Source organism: Leuciscus leuciscus (genome assembly GCF_965113295.1).
Source record: "Leuciscus leuciscus genome assembly, chromosome: 24".
Taxonomy (NCBI): Eukaryota; Metazoa; Chordata; class Actinopteri; order Cypriniformes; family Leuciscidae; genus Leuciscus; species Leuciscus leuciscus.
In genome coordinates, this window is record NC_138723.1 from 12,211,914 (window position 1) to 12,233,214 (window position 21,301).

The window sequence follows — 21,301 nt, forward strand, 5'->3', positions numbered from 1 at the left end:
ATGATCACTTAGTGGAATTTAAGCAACATCTAATTTGTTCAAAAGCCACTTATGTGCCACCTGTTCCCTCCAGCTATGAGCGACACGCGTTAATACAACTTTACCTTCACCATGTTTGTTTCTCATGAGACAGTGACATTGATAAGCACATTTTAAAAGCCCCGAAGACATGTCGAAAATTTCCCTTCGCTTCAGATGAATGAACTCGCTTGGCAGGCGCCTTCATTTCCAGTTAACAAAAGAAGGTGAAAGGGCTCTTTTAATGGGGATGGATTTACAGGAAACGGTTACCTTAAAGAATAAAGAAAGTGAAAGTTAGTGATGAAACGTATAAAAAGGGAGTGCATGCGCCAGTGAGCCACACATCAGTTCAGGACAGGTGAAATAACACCTACAGAGGGACAACATGATGTTCTCTAACTCGATGACACTATGGACATGTGCTCTGCTTATACTGAGCGTCAGTCTATGGAGCTGTACAACAGGTGAGGGAAAATTTACCATTATTTATCAATATCCTTGTGCAAGAGGTTTAAATGGATATGTTTTAAAATGTATTTGAACGCATCTGAAGGTTACACGAACAAGAATGCAAGTGCTTTATTTATTTGACAATGTCTTTACAATCATTTATAAAACAACTTTTTACAATTCTTAACTATCTGTAAAGATAATCTGGCTATTTCTACATTGTTTAGCAGGCGAGACTGTGAAAATGGCTAATGGTTAACATTCTGTGCACTGTTTAACTACCACAGCAAGTGATGGGGCGGCGGATTGCTGTTTAACCACCAGCAGCCGGCGCATCCCACAGAGGGTGGTGACGTCCTTCACCATTCAGACCAGTGATGGAGCCTGCAGGATTCCTGCCACTATGTAAGTCGCATTACATGCATTTCAAAATGCCTCAATAGTGCTACAGACTTCAAGGTGTATAGGATTTTGCATATTTAAATATGGATGAATTTCCACAGATTTGTCACAAAGAAGGGCTTGAAGCTCTGTGCACCCTTTCCCAGTGAGAATAACTGGGTAAACAAACTGATTAACGACATACTGGCAAGACCTGTAAGAAAACCTAAAGGTATGTGTTTGTATCTATTTCATCATCAAATGTATGTAAAAGATAATATTTAGAACATAATAGAAAACACACCACATGACAAAAATAATATAATTTATGACACAACATTACAATGTGACAAACATAAAACACAATACATAACATAATATAACATTTTGAACTCAACACGTAACTCAAGTTTTCTCTCTTCTCTTACAGGAAATAAACAGAGACAACAGTGAATCAGATTTCGCAGGTCCAGCCTTCTCGCACACTATGTGCATGTACAGAACTGATCCTGGAACAGATAGTTGATAACACTCATCCTTAGTAAATGATCATTCTCAGGTTTACTACATGTGTACTCTAGAGCAGGTCAAAGTGTGAATCTACTGTCATATAATAGGAAGATGAGATTTTTTTTTATTTTTTTTTTTATGTGAACTTTCCTCCACTGGTCTACATGAAGAGATTTTAAGCTAATATTTCCACCACTTGTGGAGTTTGTATTTTATCTACATTGTATAAAGTTACTGTGTGTTTCCTGAGCCATTGAATGAAAATATATATTTTTCTCTGTATTTGGGAATATAAATAAATTTTTAAACATGAAAATTGGCACATGTTTTGTTTTTGTTTTGTGTGTGTGGTCAATTTGCATAATCTTCAAATGACCAAATGACCTTAAAACAAATCATTCTCAAAATAAAAATAACGAACTATGTACGATATGTGCGACACAAGCACTGCTTATAAAGTAACAGCAGCGTTCACATCTTGACAGCTCAAGCAGCCAAAGTTACCTTTAAAATGGTTATTATATGAAGTATTTACCCTCTATACTATTATGAAGGTGTATTCAACCCTGTTTGAACTGTCTATAATTTCTATATAGTTCAACCAATGCACAGTAAAGCAGAGCATCTTTTGGCCATGCCGGTTTTCTATATAAACACTCCCACTAATGGAAAATGTCAAGTTTTATTTGTTGTGCTTTTCTCTATATATTCTTTTAAATCATAAAAAGTGCAATATTTAAACAATTATATGACTAATCTTTTATGTACATATGTGGTAATATCAGCTCTGTGCATGTGATAGAAGACCGTTGACTATTTCTTATTGCCGACATTGTGGCATCCCATCAGCTGGCGTTAATTGCTTTCAGCTGTGCGATGAAGCTGCATTTGATTCCAGTTTTCTGAAGGATTAGGAGAAAGTTTTACCCCATGGATAGTGGTTTTGTACACACAAACACTCATATGCACACATACAAATGTGCACAGAAATACCCAGAAACCCACAATCCAGATGCCCCAGAATTCTTTGCAGCCCTCCAGCAAGGAATGGACTGATCACTGAAGTGAAATATCACTGGATTCTGTTGCGGAACAAACATGAAGAGTAAGACTCGTAGGCAGATAGATAGATAGATAGATAGATAGATTATTCATATATATATATATATATATATATATATATATATATATATATATATATATATAGATATAGATGTAGATATAGATAGATAGATAGATATAGATATAGATATATAGATATATAGATATAGATATAGATATAGATTTAGATTTAGATTTAGATATAGATATAGATATAGATAGATATAGTTAGATTTAGATTTGACAGGAACTGTCTCCGGTTCCCCGGATTTAGATTTGACAGGAACTGTCTCACTGACTCAACTGCCCTTCCTGCCCTTTATACAGCCTCTGTATTCTATTTTTTCTCGTTTTTATTCTTTCCTTTCATTCCTCTTTGAGTTAATGCTTCTCAAACATCCTCTCAGAATCTCTTTTTTTGTTTCTGTCTTTTCTCTTTCTCCCACTCTTTCAGTCTTCGAGGCTCAGCATCGCTCAGTGCCCAGCAGACCTGGGAGAGAATAAAAGAGCCGGTCTCTGTTGCCCTGCTTTCTCTTTCTGTATCCTGGAGGAGAAGTCTGATGGAGCAAGGGAATGATCGGAGAGAGAGAGAGAGAGAGGGGGGGGGGGGGGGGGGGGGGGGGGGTTAGCAGGCTAAATGGACTAGTGAGGCACATTAGATCTAATGGATGAAGCCTGTGGGGTCAGATCATTCAGTATGCTACAGCTCCTGGACCTCCTACACATGCGCTAATGCACCACATGGTCAAGAGACCCGGGCCTAATCCCAATTCGCTTACTTATACTAAGCACTACAGGTATGCCCTTTAGCATACTTTAAAAAAGAATATTATTTGCAAACTGTATGTAATGTTTTTGTTTGTAATGCTGACAGATTATGTTTTAATTTGTATAAAAAGCAATTAGCAAAACCCCCTAGTAGTAAAAAGCTAAATCCCCATAGTCAACAGCAAAAAGTATTACCTTAAAATTAATTATTACTTAAGGTCATACATTTAAAAGCTGCTGCGGTAGCTTTGGCCGTGTGTTCTCCTGCAACGTTTGATGTACTTTAATCTAGGACACATAGTTTTTTAATCGAAGGGATAATAAATGATTTGGATCACATGGCAGCTAAAGATTTATCCTAGCTTAAGCTAAGCATTTCATCTACATTTGAGTTTGATCTAATGCACCAAAATGTCTTTCAGAGCAATACTTGACATGTTTTGAAAGACTGTTTTCGACTCAATTCAGGTATAGCCCCGGGTCAGTGTTTTCACTATACAATTTCCACCAGAAGGACAATCTCGCTGTACTCCTGAAAAGAAGTTTAAAATGAGAGCTAAATTGTGCTCGAGAGGTCAGTCACCCTTGCAAGCATCATGTTAAAGGAATAGTTCACTTTGAAATACATTTTTGGTATGTTTTAGCTTACCTCAAGGGCATCCAAGATGTAGGTGTCTTTTTTTCCGCAGTAGTTTCAATTTTGATATTTTTAGGTCAAACCGTTCTTGTCTGTCAGTCATATAATGCAGGTCTATGGTCATTATCTCAAAACACAAGCACAGAGTCCAAATTAAAACAATTCCCCGTCGTCCAAATTAAACAATTCCCCATCGTAAGTACACATTGATGGCCCAAGACACGAAACGAGCGGTTTGTGTGAGAAAACGAACAGTATTTATATCGTTTTTACCTCTTGAACACAGCTGCGTCCAAATGATCTGAGAGCGCGGGCGGGTATAGATATATACACTAGATGTCGCCTTGTCTACGGCAGTTCATTGGAACGAATGTCTTTAAGGCGACATCTAGTGTATATATCTATGCACCAGTCTGCGCACGCATCAGATCAGATCACGCGTCAGATCATGGCTGAGTTCAAGAGGTAAAAACAATATAAATACTGTTCGTTTTCTCACACAAACCGCTCGTTTCGTGTCTTAGGCCATCAATGTGTACTTACGATGGGGAATTGTTTAATTTGGACGACGGGGAATTGTTTTAATTTGGACTCTGTGCTTGTGTTTTGAGATAATGACCATAGACCTGCATTATATGACTGACAGACAAGAACGGTTTGACCTAAAAATATCAAAATTGAAACTACTGCGTAAAAAAAGACACCTACATCTTGGATGCCCTTGAGGTAAGCTAAAACATACCAAAAATGTATTTCAAAGTGAACTATCCCTTTAATATTTCATAGGGAAATCTAGTGGATGGATACCTTCATAGGAAATAGATACAGAACAGGAGGAAGAATATAAAGTAGGAGATACTTTGGCATACACGTTCTGGGATCATTTTAATAGCTTGAAAACATCAGTAAAAGGTTGACACTTCATGATTTCATCCTAATAATTTAAAGATGATTATATATACAAAAGTTTAGAGATTTCTAAATGTTCTTGAAAGACGTTAATCAAGGCTGCATTTAGTTGACCAAAAATGCAGTACACTGTAAACAAATATTGTTGGTTTAACTTAAAAAAAAAAAAAAAAGTAAGTTACCTGGCTGCCTTAAAATTTTGAGTTCATTGAAATGCAAATCTTGGTTAATACAATGAAGGAGATTGGTTTAATAAATAGAATCTCAAAATATTATGTTATCTAAACCACATCAATTATCTAAGTTGATTTGAGAAACAGTAATATTGTGAAATATTATTACAATTTATAATAACTGTTTCTATTTTAGAACATTTTAAAATATAATCTATTCATGTGATGCAAAGCTGAATTTTCAGCATTACTCCAGTCTTCAGTGTCCTAGTGAAATACCATTCAACAGTTAGATAAAAAAAAATAATAATTATATAATTTATACATACAGACCCCAGAATATAAAACATGAATATAATGCAATACATTTTCACATGATACAAAAATTATAGACAAAAATAAGAGGTTAATTACAATTTTTTTTGCACACATTTTCTGAGGTGTCTGCATGGGACTCCCTATATGAAGGTCAATCTCTACAGAACAAGGGGAATATTCGAAACATTTATGAATAGCTACGGCTATACATAGACATCAGACCTCTGTGACAAAGGTGTCAGTTTCCCCTTGACTTCCCTTGAGAAAGCATCATATGAAACCAGGAGGCGTGCTGTAAATGTTGATTTTCTTTCCCAAGGATATAATTGGACTTATAACCAATATTGGCAGTGATCAATCATTCTCTCATTTGTACAAAATCAATATCTTTGATTAGTGCTACTTTTAGGACAAAAACACCAACTGGTGGTAACAAAGCACAAAAATATCTGTGTAGAGAATATTTTTAACCCTTATTATGTAACAACGGGGCGAGGACAGTCGAAATTGGCAATCTGTGTCGTAGCAATGGCTTATTGACCTCATTAATCAGGCAGATGTGTCACAGGACGACCATGATTGGGGTCTCCCCGACCGCGCCTCTAATGACAAATCTATTCACAGGCCAATTACGACCTTCCTCCCCCGCATTCGCTCACCATGCAGCTATTCTCCACGTTGGTACAGTTGAACAGCCGTACAAAAAGAGTACTGAGCGTTCTCTGATATTCCCTCTGTAATTATGATAATAGTCGATGTTGAAAGAGCAATAATTTGCTCATATCTCCAAATGCAAAGGTTCAGAGTTATCACTACATCAAGCTGAGTTCTCAAAGGGTGTTTAAAGGAACAGTTCGCCCCAAAAATAACCTGTACGAGGTGTATTGTTTAGGAGTATCCTTGGAAGTCTTTTCTAAAATGAGGACTGGGTTTGTTCAACCTGATCTCACGGCAATTCGTACGTATTTTACGAGGTGGCTAATTCGTTAATTCATCTATTTGAAAGAAGTTCATTCAGGTTTAAGACATGAGGGTGGGTTTTTGTTTCTTTATTTAGGTGACCTGTTCCTTTAAGGTTCCTGTCTAATTTATGCAGTTTTATTGACGGACACTTTGCAGTCTCGTGACAGTTGAATGGATTCTCTGATTGGCCCTTCATCTCCTGTAATTCCCTTAAGTGCCATACACATGTACATATAGCCCTGGAAACCTTACAAAAGCAAAGTGATGATGGTAGAATTAGCAAGAGTGTCTCTTGTTCTTATTGATGGTGGAGTGGAGGACAAAGCACGTTGTGAGAGTGGCTCTCTGAAACTCTTTATCTGTCAGGTGCCATTACACAAACTACTCAAAGCAGGGGCTTGAGAAACAGCGAGAGCCTTTTTCCTGCTCTAGTTTACTTCCTGAGAGTAAAATAATAAAATACAAAGAGATCAATAATGGTGGGAAGTTTATAGCATCATTTGGACCCTTGAACAGTAGAGAAAGGGAATGATGAGATGGAGTTCGCCGTATTTCTCTGGATTTTGCGTCATCCATCTTGCGCCTTAATGACTTTTTCTCTCTTCCAAAGATTTGAATGTTCTGTTATTCAAGTGACCCTGCCAGAAAAATCCATAATTAGGCCTAACTGACAAAAACATGTTTTATAGGCTTTGGATTTGAAAATGAATGTGTTTTTTTTTGTAATAAAGAATGTGGGACAAAATTAAATGGGGGTTATGTGCAACAAACTTCCGTATTCTGTAAAACAGATCACATCGCTTTTGGTTCGGGTCTTTTCTACGTGCTTTGTTAAATATAGAGCTGTTTTACTCAAGATGCTTTCAAAGGAAAAAGGTTAGCATAATCAATGTATGTCCATTGCATATGTAGATTGATATCTAAAGTTAAATTTATTTATTTTTTCTTCTTCTCACTAGGGATGTGACGGTAAGGACATTTCCCACCGGTTAATCGAAGTGTGGCGTATTAGCTTTTAAATCGTTAATTCGCACTGCATTTATAAAAGCAGAGTGAGCGTTTTCAATTAATTACTATGGAAGTTGACGGCATAAATTGGTAAAAATATGTAACACAGAACAGATAACGTCAAAGATGTCCATTCAACTTTCATTTTGGAACTATTTCAACCATGACGGGATGTGTCGGAGGGACGTCTTTTCAACAGTCATTAAACGTCCAAATGTTTGCCGGGTTATTATTCTTAATAACAGCTAGGCCTAATCCTTTGCAGGTTCCCTATTAACATTGGGTTTAAATTCTAAATATTGCCAAATAGGTGCTTTTAGGCTACATTTGGCTTTGAAACCAAATCTTCCATCTTTGTCTTGTCAGTCAGTTCCTCACTCTCGTGATAAATGAAATCTGTCTCCTGCTGCTGATCTGTTCGGCTCACGTTGCTTTGAGCAGACACGATCAGTTTTTAATTGCAGAGTCTGTTCTCAAACTGAACTAAATTATTTTTATTATCATCATAATCAAAACGGCGATAGGGGGCGGTGTCGCGGTGGGTGAGTGATGTAACTGTTGTTGCGGCTGAACACCGGTAACACCGACTATCGCAGGAAGCCTACTTCTCACTGACGTTTAGAAAGGCTATTTAAAGGGCCCCTATTATGCTATTTTAAAGTTTCCTAATGTTGTTGTGGAGTCTCCAACAACATGTTTTCATGCATCAAAGGTAAAAAAAACTGTTTAATTTCCTCATAATATACATTTGCACATCATCACATTTTCAATGACTCTCAAACAACTCGTCAAATAAATCAGTCTCTCTAAATCCCTCCTTTCCGCGATATACTCTGCTCTGATTGGCCAGACAGCTCAGTCTGTTGTGATTGGCCTACCGCTTACAAGGCCAGACAGCTCAGTCTGTTGTGATTGGCCTACCGTGTACATGGCCAGACAGCTCAGTCTGTTGTGATTGGCCTACCGTGTACAGCGCTTCGAAAACAAAACCGCCCATTGTCATAACAACGTCAGCTCTGCTTGTCCTGAGGCTTCCTACACCATAAACTAAACACAATAACGAACAATGACGTTGATTTTACCATATCAATGCGAGCACGAGTCCGATGATGAAACACTGGAAGAACTGTTATTCAACCCGAACCTCCATCGCAAGGACAACTCGAGCAGGACTCAGTGTTTCTCAGTGATACACAGTTTGAGGTACATTATATGAGATGTTGCAACTGTAATTCCTCACCATCAGCATTAACAAGTGCATGTCTATCAACAAACCAATTATTTTACTTGAACTAATTTATTTACCGAGTATTTTTCTAATATATTGCGGTGAACACGTAGAAACTGTTTCAATAACAGTGCATACATTAGCGAGCTCTAGAGTGAATGATCTGATGTTACATAAACGTTGGTAAAACAAATATTTCCTCAAAGTAGTGAGAACGACAGACAAAATCTGCATTAATAGACACAGTTATAGGTAATCGTGGCCCACAACTGATTAACATAAGTTTTTCAGTAAGACAGTCATAATGTGAGTTAGCAGGAGACCTACATAATATAAAACTCAAAACTAAGTATTTTGAACACCATCTTTCAAGAGCAAGCGGTTTGAGAATCCTGCATTGAACTCTGAGATTTGAGAAGCATTCTTCAGTAAGATAAAGGGAACACAGCAAAAGTTTAGGATTATACTGCTGTGATATCATGGTAAAGAGTAACTTTAACCACTGATTCTTCACATGCTCGTCCTTGGGCAGTGAAAAAAAAACCGGCTTTACCTTCACATTATAGAGCACAGCGCCGTCTTCTAGACATGATGCTATCCACAGGAATCAGCTGCCAGTGTGAGGTTCAAGTTTTCCCTGGTGTTTGCGTGCAATAAGTGGGCAAGCAATATTCTAATGTTTCGTCTTGACGTCACAACGAAACGGCTTATGACTCGTTTTAAAAAACGATTCATTTTATTGACTCAGAGTCGACTCTTACTTTTGAAAGACAATAACTTTATATACGGTGCACTGTCAGATTTAAAACTTTGCAGGATGTTTTCATTCACTTAGAGCTATGTTACACACAAAAATCCATAAGAGGGGCCCTTTAATCGAATAAAATGGCAACAATAAAGTGAACTAGCTAAGTTGGCTGATTACCTTAATAATCCATAGATATCGCTGTCAGTTCATACAGCCGTTAACACTCTCCAACAAGCGGATGCAACAAGACCTGTTTTCCTGTTTGTGCATATGATGTTCGGCATAAAGTCTATACCGTTCAAAAGTTTGGGATTGGTACGATTTTTTTTATATTTTTGAAAGATGTCTCTTATGTTAAATCGAATATTGTGAAATATTAATACAATTTAAATGAACTGTTTTCTGTTTTAATATATTTATTCCTGTGTGTAATGGTTATGTTCTGTTTGTAGACTCCTATGTTGTGGTTCCTGTGTTCAGTTCCTGTTTGCTTGGTTTCCGTGATTTCTTATAATGTTCACCTGGTTCTTGTTTGGGTCCTTTTTTAGCCTGTGTATTGTAGCCCTTAGTTTGTTTCAGTTCATTGTCCTGTATTGTCTTTGCTATTTACAAAATATCAATCTCCAGCCCTTGTTGGAGATTAATAATTTGCAAATCAAGTGGTAAATTATGTTTGTTTTTTGTGTGCAAACAAAGCACTCCTATCACTTCATTAAATTGAGGTTAAATCACTGGAGTCACATGTTACTTTTATGATGTCTTTACTACATTTCTAGGGGCTTAAAAGTGGAACTTGCGTAAGCTGTCAATGGAGGGACTGAAAGCTCTTAGATTTCATTAAAAAAGATCTTTATTTGGTTTCCGAAGATTTCCGAAGAAACGAAAGTCTTTAAATGCGTCCCTGCTGAATAAAAGTATTAATTTCTTCTAAAAAACAAAACATAAAATATAATAATAAAAAAAACTCATTGACTCAAAACTTTTGAACAGTGGTGTATGTAACCAGTTGTGATGAGAGACAAGATGTTATTTCTGTTGTGTTGCACTTGGGTAGCCCTGCCCACAATTAAATCTTCCTGTAAATGTATTGCACCACACAGTTTATTCGATTTCAGTTTGACAATAACTTGTGGATAGTGCCTGTACAGGACATGCTGTGACAAGATAATTCAACCATTAAAAATGAATTTGCACACCCCTGCAAAAAAAGATAATGCAACTCTCTCAGATGAAGCTTTGTGGTTAACTTCCTCTCAAACTTCATCTGGATAAAAGGAAGACACATCAGGCTTTGAGATCTAAATCAAGAAGCCCAAAATAAATCATGTGCTATTAGAACTGCTGTCAAGCCACAGAGACCTTTCCACAAACAAAGAGTGACATTTAAACTGAAGTGCCTGACCATATGGTGTTTTTACCCAATGTCATTATGATAACCAGTAAGGAATGATGAGTAAAAATGTTAAATTTGCAGTTAAGAATTACTCTGTGAGATGTTTTACCTTCATATTTACTGACTTTACCTCTGGCTGCAGCTCTAGGACAGTCAAAGCAAGGACGTTTCTCATGCTAATAGCACAGTGACCTGGTTTTGCTAGCAATCATTTTAAAGATGAGCACAATGCCTTAATGGCAGGGCAGGCGGACTTTTTAAGTGCCCACCCTAGTCCACCTATTCCCAAGCCCTGACCTGAAGTAAAACCAACCGAAGTGTATTTAGCTCCTTAACTCACCAGACTATCAAAATGACCGTTTTTATTTCTCATCTAGTAACTAATGATGTACCATATCACTGTAAAACAAAAAGAAAATTGCAATCAGCTTGGATGTTTAAGTAATTTCAACTTAAATTACACTGACTTAAAGGTACAATATGTATGATTTTTGTAATAAAATATCCAAAAATCACTTGCACGGTGTGATATATTTCCTGCAGTTGTGTACTTACAATATCCCAAAAGTTCCTAAAGATTTTTAACTTAAGAGAAATTCCAATTTTAAATAATGGCTCGTCCCTGGTCATTGTCGCCTGTCAATGATGTAATATCTGTGTTATCCCTGGTTTCTGCTTGTACTGCTATAGTTACCATGGCGACAGACGTGGACAACTGTGTTACGTCTAGCTCACGCTGTTGTTGTTTCGTTCAAACATTACGGACCATGGCAAGCAGACTTTGGGACAAAAGGAGAAATAAAACGAGGAGTGGTGTTTTCGAGATGCCGAGAGCTCCATGTCCGCGACTAACTTGGACTTGACAGAGCTTCACGAGTCACGACTTGACAGAGACGCCGCTCTTGTATGTACTTTATTAGATATGTGAGCAAACTTACATAAAACGAATCAATGTTATATAGCTCAACATGATGAAATATTAGAATATGATCAGCATGTTATTCTAATGTTGATCTAGCGACCACTTGCGGGTAGTTCGGTAGAATTAAACGTCCTTATTCCTTTATATCCACGGGACTCGCGTGTGGCGCTCATACTGTATCTGTTTCTCATTTGCAATCGCGCCCTGCTTCATACAGTCATGTTAAAAAACATGAATGTATTTACTCATCTATAAACATTAGATCCATCGGCATGACCACAAGTTCCATAATTCTGCATAAGCGTCATCAACCTACGTCTTTGTTATTGTAAGAGGTTAGCGACCCCTAGTGGCGAAAAAAATTACATATTGTAGCTTTAAAACATCAAATCAAACTGACTTAAAAAAAAAAAGGTTGATTCTTGTATAACTTATAAAAAAAAGAAAACTTCTTAACCCTATTTGGAGTCAAAGCAACCTAAAAACATGTTGTTATAACTTATTGATCATATCATTTTTTTTTACAATGCACTGGAATATGTTTAAATTTAATGTTATGTCAACAAGCACATGCCTTGTTTTTTGGAACTATTTTGGAACTTAATTTGATTATTTTGGAACTTAATTTGATTAAAAATGAGGGAACATGACTTTTATATATATGTATATATATATATATATATATATATATATATATGCAGCATTAAAACACAATGTTACGAGTGAGCGAGCTGCCTGTGGCAAGATGGCCGCCACGTGCGGACGTTGACCTCCATTGGCCAGCAGCGCGCACAAGACATCTAGCCTTTATTATATGATATCTATGGAGAGAGCTGCCAGAGATGTTTGCGAGAAAAGGTCAGTCTGTTCTACTGAAAAGGACAAGAGGATGATGATCAATAAACTCTAAAGATTTACTGAATAAAAGACATGGCAGTAAAGCAAACGTTCAATTGAAGAAATAGGGTGTGAACTTGCAGACCACATTAAAGATCTCTATGTCTTTTATGGCTTGAGTTCCCGGAAACATAAACCAAATGCATTAGAGGATATATTGAAAAACAATGCAAACAACCTTGACCATCACGGGCAAGCAGGCAGTTGTTTTACCTCTATTCAAAAGCACTGTAGCATGAATAAGAAAGCCATTATAAGAGTTTTATTCTGGTCAAGTATTTTATAGGGATGTGGTTGTTTGTTTTACTTATATATCCTTAGGGTGAGATCTGGCATTCATTGGGCCCAATCTGGCTCTGTCTTTAGACAGTGTGCATGCAGGCTTTACATGACATCTGGGGCATTGACTTGAGTTGGATAATGGATTGGGGGCTTTTTTCTTTCGTCTGTATGAATGTTATTCCTTTGAAGCTCAGTTTCCCCTGCTCTTGTCAAACATTGTGCCGGGGATCCCAGCAAAGCTATTGTGTGGATTTAGGAAATATCAATCCCATATCAAAACTTTTAATATTCATTATTTTTTAACTCTGTTGAATGTAGAAATTCTAAGTAAAATTTTAATAGGCTGTAAATTAATAGCAGCCTCCCTAAAAATCCTTTTTTTTAATTTTTAAAACATTTTTTTAAACAGTTTCCTAAAATACATATTATTGCAATAGCGTTTTATTGGTGTATTTTGGTAGGTAACTCAAGGCATCTTATTTACATGCTAATAGCCTTTATATTGGAAAATATTTCCTGGTTTATTTTCAGTTTTCAGTTACACAGTTCATGGAAAGAGATCTTTCTCAAGAAAAAGAAAAAGAAAAAAGAAAAACCATAACATGATATCAAGTAATTTTGTGATGCCCTGGAAAAAGATAATTATTTTCCATCTTCTATGGAATTTCCATTACAAGAATAGGACTATCTTGAGATCAGAAAAAATGGTAATGCCCAGACAAGTAGTAGTTGGATATGGCGCAAACAGTGTTTTTTCAATCCTGCTATTGAAGAGCCCCAACACTGCTCATTTTGTGACTTTTAATTTGTGTGTGTTAGAGGTCATCTATATGTTAGTTAATTTTGACAACATTTAATGCTTTTAATTTTGACATGCATATTTAACTTTAGTGGAATTACAAATGTATAATTAACAGTCTTCCTCTTCTTATAATTGACCGAAATATGAATGACTCATTATACATTTAAAAAAAAATTTCTAACCAAATGCTTTCTAGAAATACAACATAACTTATAATCCTTTATAAAAGATAGATCTGTGAGATAAGCGGTTGTTAATCAATGGTTTATGCTTTTATTGAAGCCATCTGCCCCTATTATTTCAACTCATTTGTTAAATAATTATGTTTAACAGCAGAATTCCTGGTGAAAAACTACATTACCCATGATTCTGCAGAGAAATCTTCACCAATTAGAGCATTGCAGCAATCAAATTGCACCAGAAGAACTCTTTAGCATTAGCACCAGCGCGAATGACGTCATTAAGTCAGTCTCCCTTTATGCTCTTAAACTATTTTTATGTGCATATGCATATTTTGCATCTTTAAGTCAATAGTTTTATATTTCACCAGGTTTTTTATTCAATTATGTCATTCGCAATCCTTAATGGGATTGTAGTTCTTTCCTTCAATAAAGCCTTTAAGAATGCAGTCTTGTACCTTTTTATCTCATTTAATTTTTTTTTTTTTTTTTTTGCTTCTAATAAAAAAACTACCTAAGGCCACAGAAAAAGTGCACAAGCGCTATTGCACTCTCTAGTAAATTCATCAACACAGGATAAAACAGGGCACAGGGAAAGGGATTTCACAGGGTCTTCAAGATTCCACCAAATGTACACCTCCATGTTTAATTTAGCTACTTGAGCTTCTTCCCCTCAAAGTCATTCTCATTATATTATTCCCTAATTTTCAACGTTTGTCGGGGGCGTAACCTGTTAGCGCTCATAATTGGCTGCCATAATTGGCCAAACTCAATAGAAATGCACCCAAGTCTCATTTATGAACAAGACTAATGAATAATATATACTGTCATTCCAACTGAAGTGCACCACAGGTTTGCTGTCTCACTATTTATTATATGTGTTGTTTCAGCACGTCTCAAGCACTAAAGCGTGTCTGATTACCTCCATCACAACATATTTGCCTCCAGTACTGTTATAATGTGCCGTTAAACCTCAATCAGTTCAGTGTTTTCCAGCTTCCCGTCAATTTGCCACAGTGAAGTATATGATGACTGCCATAGCATGGAGTCATCTCCGGGGACATCCGCTGTGGAGCCTAATTGTTGAGGATGTGCGGAGGTGGAAATCAGATCAGCTTGATTGTGTATTTTCCGCTCGTTCGGTCCAGTAGTGTAGCTGCAGTTTTCACCGACCGAGCACCTTCAGGTATTTTCCACTTTTATATGGAAAACAGAGGAAGTTTTCTCAGAGACCTTTTGAAAAGCATGATTTATAATAGGATGGATATGTAATAACACATCTTTATAGTTACTGTGATGTATGAAGGTATACAAAGTCATCAGTCATTGCAATGCTTATAAAGACTAAGCATTGTTGGGTAGTGGTGGTCTCTTGTTTTCAAGTATGGCTATACTGTGTGTTAGGTAAGTAGTCTAATAGGGTTGAAAGGAAGCTCTTAATATGAGTATTACAGATATGCTTTTAGTCGAAGTATGATAGGGATGTGTCTTACAGTAAACTGCATGAGGTATTGACGTCAGCTTATGATTGTTGATGTCTCTCCTCATTCTCTTTCCCTTCTCCCTCCCTCCCCTCTTGCATTTCACTCCATTATGCACTTAAAGTTTTAAGAGCACCTCCTGTTATAAATCTGTTAACTTTGTGAAGTGCTGTCATGATAAATTAAAGATGTAGATGGCATAATGTTTATGCAAAATACCTAAAAGGATGAGAAAGGCACCTTAGCATTATTGAGGGGTGTTTTAAAATTCATATTTCCCTGAGATTAAAATGTTGATTGAGTTTTGATTTATGTACAAGCCTCATTTCCATTCAGGCACAGAAAAAGCTAGAGCCCTTCCTCAGGCCTGCATGGAGGAGAGTGGATTTGTCTTCGTTGTCAGTTCATTTCTAATTAATCAGCTCATGCACGTCTTCAGAGGCCCGGGCTGCACAAGTAGGTTATGACTAGTTTTCAGTCTCCTCGTCCTGTGCTGCTAAGAGACACCTTTCAGAGCTTGCTGGTTGAAACCACCTTCAGCTTGCTTTAAAGTGCCCATATATTATGCTATTTTAAAGGTTCCTAATTTTGTTTTGTGGTCTCCTATAAATACTGTAGGTTTACATGAATCCATTGTAAATCACCTAATTTCTCAAAGAGTCTGAAAAGAGTTTGTTCAAAGATTAGGTCTCTCTCGAAACTCCTTCTTTCTGAGAGCCTACTCTGTCTGTTGTGATTGGTTAACTCTGCTCTGATTGGTAAGAGGTCCAGTCTGTTGTGACTGATTTACTCTGCTCTGATTGGTCAGATGACCCAGTCTGTTGTGATTGGTCTACTCTGCTCTTATTGGTCAGAAGGTCCAGTCTGTTGTGATTGGTCTACTCTGCTCTGATTGGTCAGACGACCCAGTCTGTTGTGATTGGTTTACTCTGCCCTGATTGGTCAGACGACCCAGACTGTTGTGATTGGTCTACTGTGCTCTGACTGGTCAGATGGACTACCAATTACAACGCGTGTCAGAAACCCGTAAAATATTTCACGTTTATATAGCAAAAGTATGAATTATTTCAAAGATTTTATATTTTAATTTAGTTCATGTGGTCTTTACAAATACGATTTTTTGTTTGGACTAATTAGCTATTTGAGCCAATGACACAGTTTACCCAAAGTCATCTGACTTGATTGATCCCATATGCTTTAATATTTCATGGTTAATCTTCAGCAATGTAATTCATGGTTTTATAGATAACAAAAAGAAGAAAAAAAGAAAGAAAAAAAAAATGGTGATGTGACAAAAATTATGCAGTTTCCTGCATTAAGTGGGCTGACACAGCTGGCACATCTTACCCACTGCCCACTCTCACATATCTGATTTCAGAGGCAGTGAGTGAAACCAAAAATACATTTAAAAGCCCATGGATTTAAATATGAGCCGAAAACCACATATCTGCCTCTAGGTATGTATTGTGAAAACATCCAGAGCATGACTATTTTTGAAGTAGTGTGAGCCCGAGGCATTAATCTGAAATCCTGCACAAATGCTTTGATACACCCCCAACACCACCAAGACCATCTTCTGTGAAAATGTGGAGACATCCAAGACTTGTTTGGACCATTCATTATTTTTGTGTATAGTATGTGCTATAATATACAGTATACCAATATATATATTTCCAATATCCTTATATCCAATTCCAGTATCCAATATCCTTTTGAATCCATCTTAAATAAAAACATTCTGGCTGTTCTGCTTTCAAATTTGCTGTCTCTAATGATTTGAATCAATTTGCAGAGAACACCAAAATTGAACAATTATATTTCCATGTTCGTTTTTATTGATTCTGTCATAAATAGCCTTGCAAATGCTTTGGAGAGGCTAGGTAATGTTAACTGTCTCATGCAAACTGTATTTTGCTAGCAGTAAATTTGTCCAATATTTTTAACCCAGTTATATTATTTCTTTTAGACTCTCTTTCCTTTGCTTTTATTGTATTTAAATCCTAATTTAACTCCTAGTTTAATATATATACTGTATGTATATCTTAATTATGAATATTTTTTATATGTATCTGACTATAATAAAATGTTTTTTTTTTTTTAAACCCATTATAATTTTTTTATACCTTGCATGGTTTTTGTGTCTTTTTGATTTAAACTAAAATAAATATGATGCTCAGTGTTCTAGCACTGTGACTGTAAGGCCATCACATTTAATTAAAGAAGGGAACTGACCGAGCTGCTGTCAGAGACTCAACTTGCCATCCTTTCCAACACCTCTAATGGATATCTGCGCTCCACACTGGCTGAATGTCAGGTCATCTTGCCAAACTGTCTTGCATTTAAGCTCTGCATAAAATTCTGTCAAGGTCATACATTCCCAAATCCAGCTTATGTCACCATTCCAATCAAATCACTGCAGACAGATCCATTGGGTTTGATCTATAGCGGACGGTCGGGGAGAGGCAGATGGAGGCAGTTGTGCCGGAGAGTTTATAAACAGCTTTCCACCTCCAGAGGTGCAAATAAAACACTTTGCCAGATTGAACTGAGGGGGAAACACACATGGAGTAGTCTGGCAGCTCAAGAAAATGGGTCAACGATGATATTTGTTGTCATTATACACCTTTTTGAATGAATCAGTACCATGAAGTCTTATAAACATGTCTTATAATTATAAACCTTATGGGAAGGTCTTAATTAGAGACTGGACTCATAGCTGATATATAACCATCTGCCCCCAATTACTCTGAGGAAAATAAATGAGCCACACAATTCCTTGTAAACATGAACTCAACAGCATTTTTAAATAAATAAATAAATCTTAAAGGTTTTCTGGTTGTTATCTGTGCAATGAGTCACTGACAAACGCCCACTTACGGAACAACTTTGGTTTTTCATTCCCAAGACAGTCTTTGAATTATCTGTTGGAAAACTTCCTTGAGTAACATGATAGTATAATGTGTTGACATGATATTAGAGACTAAAAAGGCTGGTGGCAAGTGACGGCAAGATTTTCTCAGACAGTAGAGCATCTTATAATTGAAACAATTTTTAATATTAGTTTTTGGCTCAGGAATTAATCACCATATTACTAAATCATATTAATCGTCATTTAATTTTTTTGTTCATATTTAAATTCTTAATCATACTGATAAAGGGTTATTGTCACATATCGGTCTCCTATCTCTGGTTATTAAAACAAATGTTCTCTTGCCTTGCCTAGTGGAAATATCTGCTGATAATAACAATCATGATCTAATATTCATCTGATTAAGTCTTAATGTCTTTGGTGAAAACAGCGTACCTCTGAATTATGTGGCGTCACAAAGCGTCTCCTCACAAGAGGTTTTTGCACTACTGGACTGCTGTTGCAGGAATCAGGATGAAGAGGAAAAGGAGGAAATATTGCCATTGACTCTATCAAATTTCAGCATTGCTGCCGTAATATAATTACGAAGCCATTCGATTAGGCCAAGCAGGAAGGCATATCCAGCGTCTGAAAATGCTGGGAAACTACACTGCCCATTACATCTTTAAAACACATGATATTATTGTTATATTTTAGAGTTTTACTTTGAAAAGTTGAGATAACTTTTTTTTATTTTTTTTATTTTGTCAGTTCAAATATTCATTTGGATAAACACAGCAAATTAAGTTTAGTTTACTCCAAAAAAATGGCATTTTGAGCATTTTAATTGGACTTGTTTTGGTAGAAGCCACACATTGAGGATGTGGTGAGTTGAATATTAACGTGTGACATTAAATCCTGATGGTAGCTGCTATCTAGCTGGTTTCTATCTGGTCACAAACCAACACAAACCAGCTACCAGCTTGTGTTCGGGCTGGTTTTGGAAAGATTAATATTCAATTGTGTCCTCAATGTGTGGCCAGTACTTGGCCAGGCTATGCCAGGCCAGAAGTTGATGAATGACGATGTCACTTTTTACCATATTAACTTGGATTTCCCAGAAAGGACAGCATGAGAAATTAGTTTTAGGAGACATTTACACAACACTGTTTTCAACTAAAAAGCGTTTTGGCCATTCATTTACACAACAGTCACGGAACTGCTCTGACACACACAGGTTGAGGATCCAAATGCAAATTTATTAGGGCAATCCAGAATAATAATCCATAAAACAGGCATAGCTCAAAACACAGGGCAGATAATCCAAAAAGGCATCAGGACAGAAAAACAAAGGCAAACAGGGAAATCCAGGAAACCGGGCAGAAAGTCATTACACAGAAAACCAGAGAGAGCGAGAGAGCGCTTAGAAATGCAGTGACACAAGACTTCGCAATGAAAGAGTGAATACACATATAGGCCAGTCAACAATGAGAAACAGCTGAAAGTTATCAAGAATAATGAGTCCTGGAAATATGGGAAATGCAGTCCATGGTGAGAGAGAGAGAGAGAGAGAGAGAGAGAGAGAGAGAGAGAGAGAGAGAGAGAGAGAGAGAGAGAGAGAGTTGCTTGGCAACAAACTTGGCATCAAAATCATGCTCTTTTTTCAGCGGTGCCTCACAGTGTGCCAGATCTGAATTCATTCATTTTTCGTTACAGTTTTGCCCTGCTTCGCTTGTGGCGGTAGACTAAAACCATTACAGCAGGAGATAAATTAATGCAAGGCAGATTTGGGGGCAAAAATAGGCAAAAATAGGATACATAAGGGAAACTGCACGAGCAAATGCTAAAATATTTAAAGAAACATAGAGGTGGGGAATTTTTCAAATGCTAAAAGCATATTGTATTTTGTTTTGGTTGTTTCTCAAAACTGTGCTGTTCTCTGTTACTTTAACTCTGCCAAAGCTTTGTGTTAGTCACAATTCACCATAATCACAGACAGCATCCATGACGTCACTTCTTGAAATCAATAAACGCATGGAGCAGTGAACTGAAATAGCCTTAACCCATTCATTCGCTTGCTGTTAGGTGTTAAGAAAGAGGGTTTATAGTTAAGGATCAGAAAAATGTCATACTGGTTGTTTTTAAAGTTGATAGAACATAATGGAGATTTATTCTGAATTAGAGAGAAAGAGAGAGAGAGAAAAAAAGGTTTTACAGACATATATTTTCATAGTGATGCAACTGAATGTTTATAAGAGTGGCTAGAACACCGCAGTGTGTCATTTATTTTTTGGGTCAGAACCATGGCATATACAGTCCACAACAAATGGCAACAAAAGAGAAGTCTCCATTACTAGTATCTGTTTGCGCTGCATTCTCATTCATCTGGTTGTTAGCAGAGAGCCTGATGGCGAGCTCCTCCCCAGAGTCCCGCCAAATGAACACTAATGGCCGAGAGATCACGCTGCGGATGGGCTGCTAATGGTGATGGAGCTAGTGCAAATGCTGTCTTCCCTGAGATTTGTTGTGAAAGCACCGCGTCTGGCTCCACTGTGCCTGTGTTTTTGTCAGGAACATTTGTCTTTATTAAAGGGCCCATGAAGCACTTGTTGAAAGACTGAAGTTTGGCTGCCCTTGCAGCATTTATGACATGTTTTCACCTTATATGAACTTGACAAAGATGTAGCATTTTGCCACCAGAGAAAACAAAAACATAACCTGAACTATAACCAGCTGTTGATCAAGTGTCATGTTTTAAAATGAAGCAAATACAAAGACAAAGTTATCACATTTATACACTTACCACCATGACAAAAAACAGCAACTTTCGACTAAAATATACACGCTGTAGATGCTGATGAATATTTTAATGCAACATTCTGGGTTCAGTACAAGTTTTAAGACCAATCAATAACACTTTTGTCATTATGTTGATGACAACAAAAATGAATTCCCACTTTTCCTTCCTTTTCTTTAAAAAAGCTCAAATCTGGGTTACAGTGAGGCACTCACAATGGATATAAATGGGGTCAACTTGTAAACATTAAAATGTGTGTTAAGATCAGTGTTGGAGAATGTTACGTTTAAAAGTACCGTGTTTCTCCATAAAAAAAGTAACCAATTGCATTACTTTTGAGACCAAAGGATCCTAATGCTTGGAATGTGGTTATTTATATTCAACAATGTGAATGTCTCAGTTGAGCATTATTTATTTGTATTCGGAACATTTCACTGTAGATTCTTTGGTAAATCAGTCAATGTTTCGGTGCAGGCTTTGCAAAT

General features: G+C 36.8%; 1 protein-coding gene across 1 annotated transcript; it reads left to right on the forward strand.

The window, feature by feature from the left end:
* Window positions 1-326: 326 nt before the first annotated feature.
* Window positions 327-1,485, forward strand: ccl19b (chemokine (C-C motif) ligand 19b). The gene is made up of 4 exons (XM_082158177.1): window positions 327-485; window positions 759-876; window positions 975-1,084; window positions 1,283-1,485. The coding sequence occupies exons 1-4, from the start codon at window positions 407-409 to the stop codon at window positions 1,303-1,305; spliced, it is 330 nt and encodes a 109-aa protein (XP_082014303.1). The 5' UTR covers window positions 327-406; the 3' UTR covers window positions 1,306-1,485.
* Window positions 1,486-21,301: the final 19,816 nt, after the last annotated feature.